This window comes from Pollicipes pollicipes, unplaced genomic scaffold (assembly GCF_011947565.3).
Source record: "Pollicipes pollicipes isolate AB1234 unplaced genomic scaffold, Ppol_2.1 Scaffold_1600;HRSCAF=1878_pilon_pilon_pilon, whole genome shotgun sequence".
Taxonomy (NCBI): Eukaryota; Metazoa; Arthropoda; class Thecostraca; order Pollicipedomorpha; family Pollicipedidae; genus Pollicipes; species Pollicipes pollicipes.
In genome coordinates, this window is record NW_023595962.1 from 1966762 (window position 1) to 1984366 (window position 17605).

Consider the following 17605-nt stretch of genomic DNA (forward strand, 5'->3'; position numbering starts at 1 on the left):
GCCTCTGTCACCCGTCCGTCACGTCCCGCCGCCTCTGTCACCCGTCCGTCACGGCCTGCCGCCTCTGTCACCCGTCCGTCACGTCCCGCCGCCTCTGTCACCCGTCTGTCACGTCCTACCATCTCTGTCACCCGTCTGTCACGTCCTGCCATCTCTGTCACCTGTCCGTCTCGTCCGCCGCCTCTGTCACCCGTCCGTTATGTCCTACCATTTCTGTCACCCGTCCGTCACGTCCTGCCGCCTCTGTCACCCGTCCGTCACGCCCTGCTGTCTCTGTCACCCCTCTTTCGCACTCTTCCGTATTCGTCGCCCCTACGTAACATCCCACGACGACGTCTCTCGTCTCTCCCCGCGCGCGCGTCCACAGTCGCCCGCTCCACCCGGCCGCCGGCACCGACGCACGACCGCGGCACTTTGCCATTGACGTAGGTCAGGCGCTGCAGGGCCGAGCCGGGGGCGCCTCACCATCGGCAGTCGACGAGCCTCAAAGTGGCGTGTGGGAAGGCCGGCACCGCGCCAGTGCGCGGCACCAGCGCACCAGTGCACCAGCGCACCAGCGCACGGCACCAGTGCACCAACGCAGCCGAGCGGAGTTTGCAAACGTGGCGAAAGGCGGCGCCACGGCCAGACATCGCCTGGCGGCGCGGTGCGACGCTCGCCAGCAGCAGTGGCGGGAGGGGGGGTGGGTGGGGGGGGGGGGGGACGGCAGGGCTGTCCGATCTGCAGTGGACGAGTCTAAGCTGGATATTTTCGCCTTTGCTCGCATGGCTTTGATGGTGAGAGCCGGGGCTGCCCTCTCAAACCTGCTCGCGACGACGGTGGCGGCTGGCTCACGCTTTCGGCTCGAGTCACGGGCGAGCCGGTGCCGCTGCTGACAGCGGTGAGCATGGCCGATTATATGGACACGATTCCTTCCAAATCTGTGTCGGCTCCTTTGCTCCTCTTTTTTCGCGGAATTTCGTTTTCTACTCTCGCACTGGACGCTGTCAGCAGTTTAATGTTTTTTCTGCGTATTTGCCGCAGGTAATTTCGGAAACCGGAATACGGAAACGCGTGAAGGAGAGCAGGCCAACGGCGTCTTTCTACGCTTTTGGTGGTACCGCTTAAATTGTTTGTGCGCTAGGTGCGGCGTAGATATATGACGCCTAGCTCAAAGTCTGGAAATGTGAGGCAATTAACTCATGCTTTTAAGTTACTTCAGCCAGAAGTGAGTTATTCCCCTTTGGTGGGGTGGTCTGTGTGAAATTTGGCCGAAAACAACAGCAATTCGATTAACACTATCATGTGCATCGTTCGGTCTGATTTTCACGCAACATTCTATAACCAACAAGCAACAAGCTGTGTTAATTTTAGTTGCAATTCACACAATGATGTCAAGCTAATGGAAATCTACCGCAATCGGAATTAAGAAACGGTGAAAACTTATTGTGCTTGTAACCCAATTTAAATGCCAGATTTTCCAAGTTTTAAATGTCGGGATATATTAGAACGAACACGTTCGACCATTTTTTTCTAGTAAGCCGGACCGGATTGGATTCAATTTAGAAATTTGAAAGCCGGACCGGATTGGATAAAATTTTGAAATTTGAAAGCCGGACCGGATTGGATTAAATTTAGAAATTTGAAAGCCGGGCGGGATTGAATTAAATTTAGAAATTTAGAATAAGCAGATTGGCCCTGGACCAGCTTGGCCGGACCGTACCGGATTCTGAAAATGCAGTCCGTGAAGAACCGTTTGGAAGTGCGTGTGACAAAACGCTTGTGCATACGTGACCCAGCATAGTTCCCGATGCCCTGACCCTTGATCCCCGGACATGATCAGGCCTGACGTCGCTGACGTCGCGATTGATAGCGTTTATAATTTTTTTTAGTTATTTGTCAGTAAGTGAGCTGTCTCATTGATTCGGTGAAAAACCTGACTAAACCGCCTTCATGAGTGGGTCTCATGTCCCGACCTGCTGGAATAAAGGTGTTTAAGCTTGTCAGGACTTGTAGGAGCGTCATGAAGTCAGTCCTACCCCCACCCCGACAATCCCGCAGGGTCGGGAGCTCGGTTGCTGACTTACATGACGACTGGCGTTGACGAGGGTCCGGCGTGATACCTTCTTAAGATTTGGAAGCCGATCTCCTAAGAATAAAACAATTAACTCAGATATCAGCTTAAGAGAAACAACGTGCTCTTTAAAAAAAAAAAATTACCGAGTCTAAGTATTTTGAAAGGCCGCGCATTTTTGTGAAGTGCGGCATGTTTGATGTTCACATTACAGCAAACATGAAAATATGTTTTGAGCAACCAGTCCGACGCGTTCGACCGCCCATGAAAGTCGTCGACTTCTCTCGTCACGTGCCCCGTGATATCCGTATAATTGAATGACTTTCAACCGCTGGCACTTGCAACATCACGCACCACCATTGTCCGCTAGTCAAAACAATCACGATGCGCCTTGCCGTGCTTTTCTTATCGAAACGGTATGCTTTGTGCGCTTGGGATCGTTTAATTGACCCGAAGCGCCACGTCACGGCGGCTCGCCCACGTGCGAGCAGAGGCGCGGCCGGAGGCAGCACCGAGAGTTGGGCGGTGCGTCCCTGTCGGCTGCCATTTATCGCTGAATATTCAGCCAGGTCATAGCCAGGGGCGTTCAAGCCGAGTAGCTTAGGACCTAGACTAGGCTCTGAGCCAGGACCTAGACGAAGCTCTGAGCCAGGACCTAAACGAAGCTCTTAGCCAGGACCTAGACGAAGCGCTGAGCCAAGTTTAAGTCGCTGCGACCCTTGGTTATAGATACGTGGCTCCGGGAAACGAAGCGTAGTACTGGCTCTCAACGCAGATGCAACAAAGCGTTGGTGCTTCGCATGTGGTACGTCTGGACCTGCCTCCGGTGCGCGGCGAGCGCTGGGTAACGATCCCTGCACCCATGCGGTGTTCTCTCGGTGGGACGCCCCTTCCCGCAGAGGCAATCCCTGCATCACCGCCCACCCAGTAAGGCGGCGGTGCTGCCCTGCCGCGGCTGGCATCTGAGACCGGACGACCCTGCCCGCGGCGCGGCGCTAATGGGGGGCCGGCACCCCTGGTGACGAGCGGAGCGGGGGGCCGGGCACCCCTGGCACCGGGCGGAGTGGGCGGCCGGGCACCACCGGCGACGGGCGGAGTGGGTGGCCGGCCACCCCTGGCGACGAGCGGAGCGGGTGGCCGGGCACCCCTGACACCGGGAGGAGTGGGTGGCCGGGCACCCCCGGCGACGGGCGGAGTGGGTGGCCGGCCACCCCTGGCGATGGGCGGAGTGGGTGGCCGGCCACCCCTGGCGACGCACTGAGCGGGTGGCCGGGCACCCCTGGCGACGGGTGGAGCTGGTGGCTGGGCACCCCTGGCACCGGTTGGAGCAGGTAGCCGGGCACCCCTGGTGACGGACGGAGCGGGTGGCCGGCCACCTCTGGCGCCTGGGGAGCGGGTAACCACACAGACAGGCAGCCTCACTGGCATATGGGGCGTGTTGTGGACACACAAACCTTGCTATATACAGCCCTGGCTACAAGAAATGGTTTGTGTGACACCTCCCCATACGTGGTGTCTTGTGTGTGGCTTGTGTTGCGTTAGACCATCATCATCACTGCGAGCTCTTCAGGGGAAAGCAAAACTATGAAGGCCGTCGTGTCTTATCTCCGAACGATGGCGGGAGTTACTTATTTTATTTCGTTCCACACCCAATATGGAAATGAGGCGATATTTTTGACGCATCCACGAAGCACGCGTCACCACCGCATGACAATTCGTCTCAAAGTTAACATGCTGGTCGAGACCCTGGAGTGTGACAGACTGCTTATAATAGAACCAGGAGTAGAACCAGGAGAAGGCGCCACAAGCAGCCGCGGTGCCCAGACGGGCCACCTGATGTGCATCGCTGCTGCTCATATCTCCAGGGTTGAACGAGAGTCAGGAGTGCTGCTGCCAAGATCACCAGGGTTGAACGAGAGTCACGAGTGCTGCTTCTCAGATCACCAGCTGCTGCGCTTAGCATATTGGCGGCAGCGAAGACCAGGTTTCTCTGAGACATGGAGTTTAGTCTCCTATGTGTACTTTCATTACGACCCTCTGAGTGATTCACTCTGCAACCGACTTCAGCCCATTGGTCCGACCTGCGCTGCAGCATGGCCAATATCTTGAGGCGCGGCGTGAGATTCGCCGACCGGTCTTCGGCCCACCGTCATCCGCCTTGCGGCCACACCGTCATACACCCTGCGGCCACTGTCATACACCCTGCGGCCACACTGTCATCCGCCCTGCGGGCACACCGTTATACACCCCACGGCCACACTGTCATCCACCCTGCGGCCACACCGTTATACACCCCACGGCCACACTGTCATCCACGCTGCGGCCAGACCGTCATACACCCCGCGGCCACACCGTTAACACCCTGCGGCCACACTGTCATCCGCCCTGCGGCCAGACTGTCATACACCCTGCGGCCACACTGTCATTCGCCCTGCGGCCAGACCGTCATACACCCTGCGGCCACACCGTTAACACCCTACGGCCACACTGTCATCCGCCCTGCGGCCACACCGTCATACACCCTACGGCCACGCTGTCACCCGCCCTGCGGCCACACCGTCATCCGCCCTGCAGCCACACCGTCATCCGCCGCCCACTGGATGGAAACTCAACAAGCCGTGAAGCTTATTTCACAGCTAAAATGGGAAATTAGGCGGTTGCTGATTGATGAACGGGCGCCAGGGCCACGTGACGGCGCGATCCTTTGTCACGATTGGCGCCAGTCATGATTGCGCGCGCGCTGCGGTCTCGTGTTGTGATTGGGCACCTTCACCAGGGAGATTCGCGTTGCGCCGTATCATCGCGTAGCTCGGTCAACTCCAGGCGGATGGAAATGCTTCTGGTCTCGGAGCACGCGGAGTTTGTTGGAGTCCGCACAGCTTTTTCCGGATCGGAAAAACTCCGTAGGGTGTTTTTCGGAGCACGGAAGACGTAACGGGAAACTGCCCCAGCCGGACCGTACAGCGGTGCAACGTTCAGACGGGTCTTTAAAGGGCAGGCGCGCTGCCCCTGTGGTGGATATTAAACTTTTCTTAAGTACTTGGTTAGTTTAGGCGTGATCTGCTCGCTACATCAGGCCAGTTTGACGGAATTGCTCAACAGCTCAGCATTTTGGTTAGAGCCAGCAGCGTCAAAGTGCTACGGGACCCAGCCATCGCAGTGAAAAATATTTCCCTGCTCACTGGGGCGCTGCCACATGCAGCCTGCCCCGGACAAACGGGGTGTCGCGAGGATGCAGGATGAAGCGAGATAGAGGATAAGAGGGACGGATGTTGGAAAGGAAAAGCAGCTATGCCTTTCTAGTTGATGCCTCCTGTGTCTGAGCATGACAATTGACAGACTAAATTGATCTTTGGCTTAGATTTTCCCTATCCTGTTAAGCAAAACTGTGCTTTACAAAGTGAAAGCAAACTTTAAGGGTGTCCTGTTTCAGAAGATGATGAAAATCGCAAAGCCTCTTTTATGGCAACCAATTACTCCCAACCCCCCCCCCCATTCCGGATTCGTTGCCGATTATGCTGCCATCTAACAACGACCTTTTCAATCACAGCGTGTGATCTCAGCATGCCGCAGAACCATCGACTGAGGCCGGCACCATTATGACGATCATCACCATGTATGCGTTACAAATCTATCTGCATCTGTGGATGGATTTTTGACTGCAGCCAACGGGCTGGATATTGCATGATAAAACGAAGGTGCGACAATAATGAAAACACAGCAACAACTTATCAAGACCACACGAAAGCAAACATTTTCCTCTTTGTCGGATCGGTAAGTCCAAACATGAACACAGCGCGGCTCCAGGCGGCCGTAACGGCCGGCGTCAGGCGGCTCCACGACGGGGTCGTGGAGTACATCAACTCCCTGCGCGGCGCTCTAATAGTCTTTCACACAGTCTTTCCGACTGTCTAAGCCGGAAGGCAGGCGGCCACAAAGCGGCGGCCACTGCCGGCCCCTTGACACGCTAACCAGTGCCGTGCTTACATAAGCACAGTTTGAAATGTCGAGTACGGTGAATAGAGGCGTTGTTTGCTCTATAACGTCGTTTAACCAGCACCTCCTGGTATCCTGAAGGTTAATAAGTCGGCATAAGAACTGTGAACTTTTAATGCTGATCTTGTCCGATCCGGTTCAGTCCGATGGTGTCTGGTTTCGTCTGGTCTCGTCCGGGTTCATTCAGTGCTGTCCACCCCACCCGAAATTTGTCTGGTAAAAAATCGTAGGCGTTGAACCTTGATACGATTTTTTCAGGCTTCATGTTTCAAAAAGGGCTTCAAAAGCAGGTTTCAAAAGCAGGTTTCCAAAAAGCAGGCTTCAAAAGCATTGAACAAATGGCTACTGTGAGCTGATTTCGCAGTCACGTGAGCTTGAATAGGTCAGTGCTGGCGGGTAATTCGTTGCAATGACGACCCTCGTCTGCGGCGTACCTGCCGTGTGCCGTTTAAAGGTATGACCTGTGACCGGTGGCAGCGGCCGCGATAAAGGTCAGATGACGTCAGAGGGCAGGACGGACCGTGCCGAGCATCGCGGCATGTTAAACTTTTACCACCAAATTCTGCTATTGGCATGGAATTGTGTGATCGGATGGTGGGGTCAGGGCTCACACAAGCGCTGCTTAGCGTGAGCTCTGACCGCAGAAATTCATCCATTCAAAAGGCTCGGATTAACTATTTAAAAATAGTTTAGTACATTTCGTCAAGGATTTTCTTCAGGGAGGGGCCCGGAGCCCGGTAAGAGCGCATGATGCCGTTTTTTACTTTCTGCCGGAAGCAGCCCTTTGTGAAAAACAGAACAAATTGAGCCTAAGTTGGGGCCCCCTTAGCTGCGTTCCTGCATATGTTGCGTGCATGTGGGTTTTGGCAGTTAAATGTAGCATCACCAGTTTTTGCCGGCCGCTGTGCAATTAGAGGTGTAGTTTTTGCTGACAGCAATCATGACAATGAACGTAATAAATGACGGCGTTCTTTCAGTCACGACGCTTTGCAAGCAGGTAGCGGCCAGCTGGTGGCGAGTCAGTGTCTGATGCGCATTGTTCTATGAATTTGCTATCGCTTCTCTTCATATTATTTTATTAATTTGCTATCGCTTTGCTATGTATTGTTTTATTAATTTCCTATGGCTTCGCTACGTATTGTTCTATGAATTTGCTGCCGCCCACTAAATTTGCTAGATTTGCTTTAGCAGTGTCCGCAATTATCTGAAATTGTTCTGGGGAACGTGGGGAGGCACAGCAGGTTTCTGGAGCATGAAGATAGATGCCCGAGAAAGTGGTTATTTTGGAGACGCCGGGTCAGGTATTCATGAATTCCTTGAAGACAGGATGCTCATTCACCAAACGTTTAACAAACTGGTTGTCAGGCATGCCAAAAACTGCGACCCCGTCCTCAAGTTGTTCTCACAAGATTCCTTTGGTAAAGCTTACAAAAATCAGCTTCGGATTAACGTTCGAGGTAACTCCCCTGCGGCCAACAATTTTTGATAGGGACTTTGAAGGCGTCACTAATACATGGCGCCTCCACTTTTTGGGGGGCAATCCCTTTCGGAATGTTTGAAGTGTGCGCCTAAATGAACTTGACATCCGGCTGTGTTCGCAGCCGTAATACGGCTGCTGAAATATCTACATGGTTGAAAGCTGCGTGATTTCACCTCCCCGCCTTGGCTTTGAAGCTGGATGGGCAGCCATGCCCCTTTCCGACTTTCTGCGCCCGTGACGTAACTCAACGTGCAAGCGTAGCCGGTGATAACGCCTACCTCACATGATACATGCCGATAGCTTGGGCGCGGGATGCTGCGAATGGAAACCAGTGTTACGCCCAGGTTCGGTGTCAGTTTATTCTCCCATCCGCCGGAGCTGAAGGCCATAACCAGTTAGCCGCCGTGGTAAGGCTGTGATGGCTTGAAAAGCACGAAATCATCTCGCTTGAGAAGCACGAAATCATTGAAAATGCACGATCTAGTGCAGAAGATATACAAATTTGTTGCGCCCGCCAATCCGCTGCCGAATCCCCCTGGGTGACGTCATGTCACCGACTGCCCTGCCACCTATGGACGATCGTGCACGCGCCAACGAAGTGCGACAGGCACCGCCAGTCCCGGAGAAAGCGCGGTGAGGTGGGGTGTCGGGACGGCGCCCTGTGCTGTGGCCGAATTGTCTTGCGAGCAAAGCTGCACTGAGCCCGTGAAGTGTTAACAACTTGCGAACTAATGGTGATCCTGGATGGCTCGTTGCGTTCCACGATGCTGACGAACGGCACCCACAGCTACATCCAGCCGGACCCGTTCTCACCAGTCCACTCGGCGGTGAGTTCACTGAACGCACTTATCATGTCGGTCTGAAATTAACGCGAGGGACCCCATCATTTTTGCTTTGAATACAACTTGGTGCTTAGATTTCTTGGCCATCGGAAGGGTGGCGTGCACTTTGGCAAGCTTAAAGATCTAGGCCGAGGCTGTGCGTGTAAGATCAGTCCACGACTGGTTTGGGGAAATAAATTTCGTCGTGTAACGCACGCCACACCATTGTTTCATTCGACACATGAACATTGATCGGAGCGTAACGGAATCCATCGTCCAACAATAGCGTTACGCACGGGTGTCACTTTCTAAAATCGGTTGGAGGGCTCAACCGAAGGATTGACTTAACCTACCTCCAAACATTATTTGCCTCGGATTTCGGTCACTCAGCTTGATGCCATCCATGTTGAAATAACTTATTTATAAGCTTACTTTCGTAGATTCAAAATGATTTTCCTGCGGAGAGATTACTTCCCACTTCCAATTAATGTTACCTGTCTTATTGTGAAAGGCATAGCGAATGAGGGTAATTCACAAAAAACACCTTCATAAATCTTACTAAGAGATTACTAATGAAAACTTCTGTGGGTGATCGCGTTGCATAGCCACCATAGCCACGATTATGTGACAAATATACTTGCCACTGTTGAGGAACACATGAGCTATTTTTGATCTGGGTCACCCTGTACTTTTGAAAGCTGCTGCACATTGCGAACAATTGTTCTTTATTCCAACCCAGGCGTTACCATTAAAAAGAACTTGTCAAGCATTTGCAAGCTGACTCAACATGGGAACGAGTTGGCACGTCAAAAACATCCGGTGTGTACAGAACACGATTTGTTACAGCATTAACCTGATACTAATCATGTGTTTTGGTACCCACTACCTAGCATGACGGTAGTCAAGGTAACTATTGTATCCATATTTGACCCATTTTTCGCTCTTTGCTCATATGCATTGAGAGGTCTCAGAGGAGCGTTGGGGGGGGTGCTCAAGTCAGCCTGGAGGCTTTGCCTTCCCCCACCCCAAAAGTACAGTTTGTGATACCCTTACGTCAAGCTAATTATACTATCTTGATAAACAATGTCAACTTCGTGTTTGTCATTGTCCAGTAAGATGAGCATAATGATTGTCATCAATATGCGCAAAAGGAAATAAATCCCAGTGGAAAATTCATAAAATAATTCATTCATAAATCAGCGGAGAATTTATAACGATTCAACTTGCCGGCGTTTTGCGTCGGCATCGATCAACGAATTATGTTAGAAACGACTTATGATAAATGACGCATGATCAACACCCATCAGTCTAAACGCAGCGAAATTTCTCGCCCAATTTCATTTTTATTTCTATGCCAGGGGAAACGGGTATTTTTACGAATTTTGACAACAATAGTTACACACAAATTGCTATTCCGTTTTATTGACTGTGCTGAAATGAATGTCCTGACACTTTGCATACAGCCAAGAATTGCTATCCAATGACACATTCCCTCGTTTTACCCTGGCCCTTCAAAGGCGAAGCTAAAATTGCAGGTTCTCCAAGACTTCAAGACTTTCTGGAATCGCTTCTGAACGTTTGTGAGCGAGGTGCGTACATTTTGGGCTGCTGAGTCTCATTATTTTTACACATCTCGCGAAAATGGAATTTTTTATCCGGACAGTATCCAGACACAAGGAGACTATGAGCCCTTTCTCGAGGTCATGTCGGTGACATTTTGCCAAGTGCAACAAATGACGTTCGTTTCCAGCACGAAGTGTATTTCGGAGGTATTCTAGTCTCTTATTACTATCTATATGACTTTAAATCACAGTTTTTATCCAGTTATTTCAATTTTTATTTATATTCCCGGTACTGGTGACTAATATGACCAGATTTGACCGTTTGACAGCTATGGCATTTAGACTTGAATAGCACACTTTCTTATCACTTAAGGAGGCCTTACTAACTCGGTTCTCCATATGCCTCTGCTCTTGTTTCGATAAAGGCGTGTTGCCGAAATATCAACCCATCTATATCTCCATTCTACTGGGCTTTCTCCGAGAAATAAGGCTATTACTACTATCTTATCTATGTGAATAACGTTCCTCACAAATGATCTAAACAACTTACATAATTAACTTCCTTATTAAAGCTTCATTTACCCGCCCAACGCAACCATTACCTTTCCGGCTTTGACCTGACATAACAGGAATTACAGGCCACGTATGTTCATGTCCACTAGTGTCTGATAGCGTTTTTAAGATGTATTCAATGCCATCTGTGACATTTCCGTATCATGCTTAGCTGCTGAGATAGCAGAAGGAGTCTACAAAGTACCAATTTATCAATTTGACCGGCTTTGTCTTTGAAAGGCTACATTCACCAGCATTCAAACACACCCGTCTGATCCAGTTTGCCAAGAGGTTTCCAATTCCGTTTGCCTCGTGACTTAAGCTTGCCAAGTTTTCGAGAAATTTGAGAGCATCTGAGACTCTCCCCTTGTGGGATGGAGATTCAAAACCGCCGTAGGGCGAGGGTTCATAACTTGATTACGTACGTCTTACAAGTTAAGCCCGTGTATCACATCTTGCAAGGAATGTTTAGTGAAGGACAGAATACATCCAATCTTCACGGCAAGCCTGATCAGCCCACGAGTCCAACCGTAACTACGCTGTCGTAGCTTCACGACCAGCGCGTTATCGCACTGCACCAACCCCCTGTTGAGGACGGCACTGAACTCCGCTGGGAGCGCCGCGATATGCCCGCCCTGACCTGGTCTGGTGCACGCCCTCTGGTCCTGCCCCCCCCCCTCCGATCTGGTCCTCGTCCGTCCCCTTCCCCCTCCCCTCCTGGAGCCTGGTCCTCACACTGGCTTGATCTGGTCCTCGGTTTGCCCCACCCCCCAGAGCCTGGTCCTCACACTGGCTTGATCTGGTCCTCGGTTTGCCCCACCCCCCAGAGCCTGGTCCTCACACTGGCTTGATCTGGTCCTCGGTCTAACCTGGTCCCCGCACTGGCCAACAGTATGGTCAGATCGACCCGCGCGATACCCGCAGACCGCAGTCGACAAGGCACTTTTGCTCCAGGTTCACCCACCTAACCCTACTCATACTTAACCCGGACCTGACGGGCGCACCTGGCACATACACCTCTCGCACTCACCAGTCCATACTGGCTGACTGACCCGCCAACATTCCTCAGTCCGCGCTACCTGACCCGCCACATTCCCCAGTCTGCACTACCTGACCCGCCTACCTGGCCCGCCTACCTGACCCGCTCGCATTCCCCAGCCCGCACTACCTGACCTGCCTACCTGACCCACCCACATTCCTCAGTCTGCACTACCTGACCCGCCCACATTCTTCAGTCCGCACTACCTGATACGCCCACATTCCTCAGTCCGCAATACCTCACCCGCCTACATTCCTCAGTCTGCACTACCTGATCCCGCCACATTCCTCAGTTCGCACTACCTGATCCGCTCACATTCCTCAGTCCGCACTACCTGACCCGCCTACCTGACCCGCCCACATTTCCCAGTCCGCACTACCTGACCCGCCTACCTCACCCACCCACATTCCTCAGTCCGCGTTGCCTGATCCGCCCATATTCTTCAGTCCGCACTACCTGACCCGCCTACCTGGCCTGCCCGCATTCCCCAGTCTGCACTACCTGACCTGCCTACCTGACCCACCCACGTTCCTCAGTCTGCAATACCTCACCTGCCCACATTCCTCAATCTGCACTACCTGATCCGGCCACATTCCTCAGTTCGCACTACCTGATCCGCCCACATTTCTCAGTCCGCACTACCTGACCTGCCTACCTGACCCACCCACATTCCTCAGTCCGCAATACCTCACCCGCCCACATTCCTCAATTTGCACTACCTGATCCCGCCACATTCCTCAGTTCGCACTACCTGATCCGCCCACATTCCTCAGTCCGCACTGCCTGATCCGCCCACATTCCTCAGTCCGCACTACCTGACCCGCTCACATTCCCCAGTCCGCACTACCTGACCCGCCCACCTGACTCGCCCACATTCCCCAGTCAGCGTTGTCTGATCCGCCCCGCACTGAGATGGCCTTGACCGCGCGGTGTCGGTGCGGCCCGCCTGCGCCTGCGCGGCCCCTGTGAGTACGTGCTCGCGCTGTCGGCCCGCACGGAACGCCAGCAACACCAGGGGTGGTGCCCACTTCTGTGTGTTACAACCTGAACGACACGGTTTGAGCGTGCTACAAGCGGCAGAACCCGACAAGAACGTCTTGCAACAGAGCTTGGCTATACAACAGGGCTTTCTGACTAGAATGTCTTGCAACAGAGCTTAGCTATACAACAGGGCTTTCTGGCTAGAATGTCTTGCAACAGGGCTTAGCTATACAACAGGGCTTTCGGCTAGAATGTCCCACAGGAAAGTCTTGCTTGAATGACAAGCAGCCGGGTCTCGTTAGGATGTCCACGGCCGAGTCAGAATGTCCGTGGATTGGTAAAACCTGACGTCATATCTGGCTCTAAAATTTGGCGGAGTTCTGGAAGATGCTACGGATGATGAAGATAATTTTGGCACGATACCTCGCAGAGCCATCGAAAATGCAGAGACGCAGCCGCTCCGGTGTCCGTCATCCAAAGATCTCCGTACCTGTGACGTCACCTCCGCGAGGACCACGACCCGACGACTATGTCGTCTGTGGTTTGGTGCCCCCTGCCCCCCCCCCCCCCCCCCCCCCCCACCCACTCTGGCATTTCTGGCTCCCCATCACGTAATTGGACTTCACAGTCCTGATGACGTCACCATCACGTGATCTGACTTCACAGTCCTGAAGACGTCACCATCACGTGATCTGACTTCACAGTCCTGATGACGTCACCATCACGTGATCTGACTTCACAGTCCTGATGACGTCATCATCACATGAACCTTTACTCCACCATCCTGGCATCTGTGACCCGTGCCGTTCCGGGGATCCACAATGCCACAGCTCCTGTACATTGTTGACTCCGTTGCCCTGGACTCCGTAACGCCACCGTCCCTTGAATCCGAAACAACGCGGTCTGTTGGACGCGTGCTTCACCGTCGATCTGATGTGCAGTCCCACCTCCCCTCCGACCTGGAGCGTACCTTCCCCGGAGCCAGCCGCTCCGCCGTCGCCCAGATCCGCAGCCGCTCCCGTGTGTCCACGACCGGGTCGCCGTTCGGACCGGGGTTTCCACCGTGTCGTTGCTCTGTGTTTGCGCTGCCCCGCCGCGCACGGCTGCACCGCCGGGGGAAGTGGGAGCCCGGCTGCGGGCCAGCACTGTGAGGGGCCAGCTGGCCCGGCTGCAGGCCAGCAGGCCAGCTGGCCAGCAGGCCAGCAGGCCAGCAGGCCAGCACTGCGGCCCTGTCAGACCGGCTGCCGGCCGACCCGCAGTGCACCATTAGTGTCCCAATAACACCATCTCCCATTCGCATGAACGACCCGCAAATCAATCGTCCGCCCGTCGGAGGGTCTTTTTTGCCGCGCTGACACGCCCTCGTGCCTGTGTGGACCATCGTGTCGGTGTCAGGTGTCCTCCAGAGTGTTTTGTCGTGAAGTTGGTCCGAGTGTTGCTGACCTTCCGCGACATTCCTCACTTTTGGAGGCGACCTTGATATCATGCATGCTGTGTGTGTCTACGATGGTGCGTGTGCGTACGCCATGTGTTCCTGGCCCATCGGGATGTTCACTGTTGTGCTTCTGTTGCGTGGAGATAAAATTGTGGGGAACGTTTCGGCCCTTATTCGGCTCTGCGGACGGCTCCCATTCTCGTGCCGGCTTTGTCTCGTCCTCCGGTGGACTCGCAGTCCGGTGGTGGAGGTGACGAGCCTGACCGCTTCGGCTCTGTTCCGCCAGATGGACTCCAAGTCCTCGCCGCTGGCCATGCTACAGAAGACATGCTCGCAGATCGGCGCCGACACCATCGCCGCCAAGCCGCCGCCGCCGCCGCCGCCGCCCGACAAGAAGAAGGAGGAGACGCGGAAGGAATCGCCGGTCGCCGAGCGGCCCGCCTTCAAACCGTACGAGCTGGAGAGCCGGGCCGAGGAGCAGGCGTCGGACCCCGAGCCGGCGACGGACCGCGACCGCAGGTCGCCGCCCCTGTCTCCCGACAGCCGGAAGACGCCCAAGAGCGAGGCCAGCTCGACCACCAGCCCTGTCAGTCGCCCCGGGGCCGAGGTGCTGGCCGGCTGCAGCGGCGCCAGGGAGCTGGCCGCGCTGGGCTCGCTGCGGCCGGCCGCGCCGCCGCCGCCGCTGCCGCTGCCGCTGCCGCTGCCGCCCTACCTGCCAGGCGCCGAGCTGGTGACGGCGGCGCTGCGGCCGACGCCTCCGGGCCTGCCGGGGCTGTACCCGACCGCCGCGTACCTGGGCCTGCAGCACCACCGGCCCGGTGACAAGTGCCAGAGCCCGTACTGTCCGTGCGCCTTCAGCACGCCGCACGGCTACGGCGCGCCCTGCCCCGCCGGCTGCGCCCAGTGCGAGCACGCCAAGGCTCTGGGCGGCGCGCTCGGCTCGGCGCAGCTTCACTCGCCGTACCTGGCGCTGGGCTCGCCTTTCTACCCGCCTCTGGCGGCGGCCGGCGCCGGCGTGGCGCCTGTCGTCTGCAGCTGGATGGCCGACGGCCGCTACTGTGGCAAGCGGTTCGCCAGCACCGAGGAGCTGATGCAGCACCTGCGCTCGCACACGAGCCTGTCGCCGGCCGAGGCGGCGCCGTCGCCGCTTCCGCGCGGCGCGCTGCTGGCAGGCCACCGGTCGCCTTTCGCGCCGGCGCCGCTGTCGCCGCTATCGGCCGCGCGCTACCATCCGTACTCGAAGCCGGCCTCGCTGGCGCTGGCGGCGGCCCGCGCAGCCCGGCTCTCTGGCGGGGGCTTATTACGCGCCTTACTCGGCCCTGTACGCCCGGCCGCCCGCGCTGCCCTGAGGCGGGCCGCACAGCCGCCGGACAACTGTGGGACAGCAGACGGTCAGCAGTTAGACAGCGCCGGGCAGACGCCAGGCGACGGCCGGTCAGCTATCTGACAATAGCGAGACAGCAACCGGTCTGCCGTCTGACAATAGCCGGACAACAACTGGGCAGCAGTCAGACAACAGTCGAACAACAGTCGGACGGCAGCCGGACAACTGCCAGACAACAGTCGGATGGCAGCCGGACAACCGCCACACAGCCAACGCGCGAACTCCAGATGGTTGCTGGACGACTGCCAGACATCCCCTGAGGCGGTCTATCAGCAGCAGCGACCGCCACGACCGCACAGCCATACGGAGACCCGTGCAGCGTGGGCGGGGTCGTGGTCTACGTCCGCTCTCCCAGCGTTGTGCTCAGTGTTCGACGGTGCTCCCCAGTGAGCGGAGTTAGACGCGGTGTCCCGTCCAGTGAGATCGGTCCGTGGGTGTTGGCCAAGCGCGCCCGCGAGTCCCGCGCGGTCGCGTCTGGGGTCGGCCCCCTCTCTTCTGGTGGTCCGCAGTGGCTGTGCCCCAGGAACGAGCGCGCGACCACCGCTGTCCTTCTGGTGGCCACGCTCGACGCCAGGGCCCCGGAGCCGCGAAACGAGAAGTCTGTGATGAAGCTCGCGCAAACGCACGACTTGGCCGCGCGTTCATTGTGATATATCGATGTGGGTGTGAGTAAAATGTGTTGATGTTGCAGTGAGATTCGTCCATTGCCGCACCGCAAGGCACGGGCTGCGACAAAACCTCAGCTCAGCAGCACGTGCGTGCTTTCTCGACGCGCCTCCCGCTGTCGTCACGGACGTCCGTTGCGTTTGCAAGGCAACGGCGGCACGCTCAGTACCGCCACCCCACGGTCGATTGCGGCTGTCGCGAACAGCGGTTCAGTGTTTCCCTCCGTTGTAAATATAAGTCCACAAGCATGAGCCAATACATGTGGCCACACCTATGCAGAACTGTACCCGCTGATCTACGGGCTCTAGAGCGGGTGTAATCAACTGCCAAGCATGGCTCCGTCCACCTGGCAGGCTTGGCTGATTGCCGGAGATTTCGTCCCAAGACACGGGCAGCGTTTTGCGCTAGGTTGGGTGATTAAAGGGAGTGTTTCACATTCAAATTTATTGAAGTAACCGTCAGATATGATGAAACACGCTCACTTATGACTGCTGTGATACTTTTACGTAGAAAAGACCGCTGTAGACAATGTATTTTCTCTGTTTGGTAAATGTACTCCTAGATACGTCAGTGTTTGATTACGTCATCCTACGTTGCACAACATTCATTGAGAGCCAATGCGCGGCCATTATTCTGTAAATGGTGCTCACGAACGCCAGATATGAATGACTCGACCGCTATATGTGTCTTGGCCTTGGTCATCGCATGGCCTATTAGATCGCACATTGTGAGATCATGAATGCCAAGGTGACCTTCAAATGCTCTCCCAAAAAGACTCTACTACAACTTTGCTGCCTTTACTCTCAGGAACCAAAAGGCTTTGGGTTGTAAAGGGGCATGTCCGTGAGCTGCATCACAAGACCTTCAATATGGCTTTTTCAGTTCAAAATCCCGTGCAATTGTGGAACGCTCCCTTTAACAGAGATTTTCGCCCCCAAGGCAACGACGTCATTTATCTCGAATCTGATTGCCAGCTTCTTCGCTCTGCGAGATCAACGCATCTTGTTACTCGACTGCGGTCATAAAAACTAAAACAGCACGACTTTATCGTTTCATGAACACATATAAAATGCCCATATGCCTCGTGGTGGACTTGTTTCTCCATATCAGCACAAGGCATCCCCTACTAGTGTTTGATTTAACACGCGCCCGGATGGTTGGTTCAATGTGACATGCTCAGGCTGGAGGTCAATCTGACCCCTGAAATCGTATAAACCGAGAGAGCTAGAGACGCCAAATTTACAGGGTAGGTAGGCCTGTATGTGATTTCACTTTGTCAACTTGGTCCATGGGTCAACAAGTCCATGGGTCTATGATCCTTTGGTGACATAAGGCCAAACAAGGTCAAACTCCAGATCGGCGTCCGAAGTGCCCTCAGACCACCCCTTCATGCAACCAACTTAAACTTGCATACTTTTTCTAAGCAAAATGTCACTGGTGCTTATGTAAGGTCACTGGCCTACTTCATCTCCGGAAGGTCAGTTACCAAAAACTTTCAAAATTGTGTTAATATTTGAAGATTCATAAACGACAAGGGTTAACCTAGACGACATGCGCCTGAAAGCAAAAGATCGGTTGAGGTCATCTTAGGTCAGCGACCTCCTCTCACCTTTATTAAGTTCAAATAAGGCGTATG

The 17605-nt window shown here is 54.7% G+C and overlaps 1 protein-coding gene across 1 annotated transcript; it reads left to right on the forward strand.

Annotated features, from left to right (window-relative positions):
• The first annotated feature begins 8178 nt into the window (after window positions 1–8178).
• LOC119092506 (zinc finger protein Noc) lies at window positions 8179–15268 on the forward strand. Its single transcript, XM_037215470.1, has 4 exons — window positions 8179–8356; window positions 14206–14434; window positions 14639–15051; window positions 15197–15268. Exons 1-4 carry the CDS (start codon window positions 8261–8263, stop codon window positions 15266–15268), a joined length of 810 nt encoding a protein of 269 aa, XP_037071365.1. The 5' UTR covers window positions 8179–8260.
• The last annotated feature ends 2337 nt before the right edge of the window (window positions 15269–17605 follow it).

Coding starts and splice junctions, on each gene's coding strand:
- LOC119092506 (XM_037215470.1), top strand. CDS start 8,261: ATGGTGATCCTGGATGGCTCGTTGCGTTCCACGATGCTGACGAACGGC. Junction 8,357..14,205: donor TCTCACCAGTCCACTCGGCG/GTGAGTTCACTG, acceptor CTGTTCCGCCAG/ATGGACTCCAAGTCCTCGCC. Junction 15,052..15,196: donor CGAGCCTGTCGCCGGCCGAG/GCGGCGCCGTCG, acceptor CGGCCCGCGCAG/CCCGGCTCTCTGGCGGGGGC.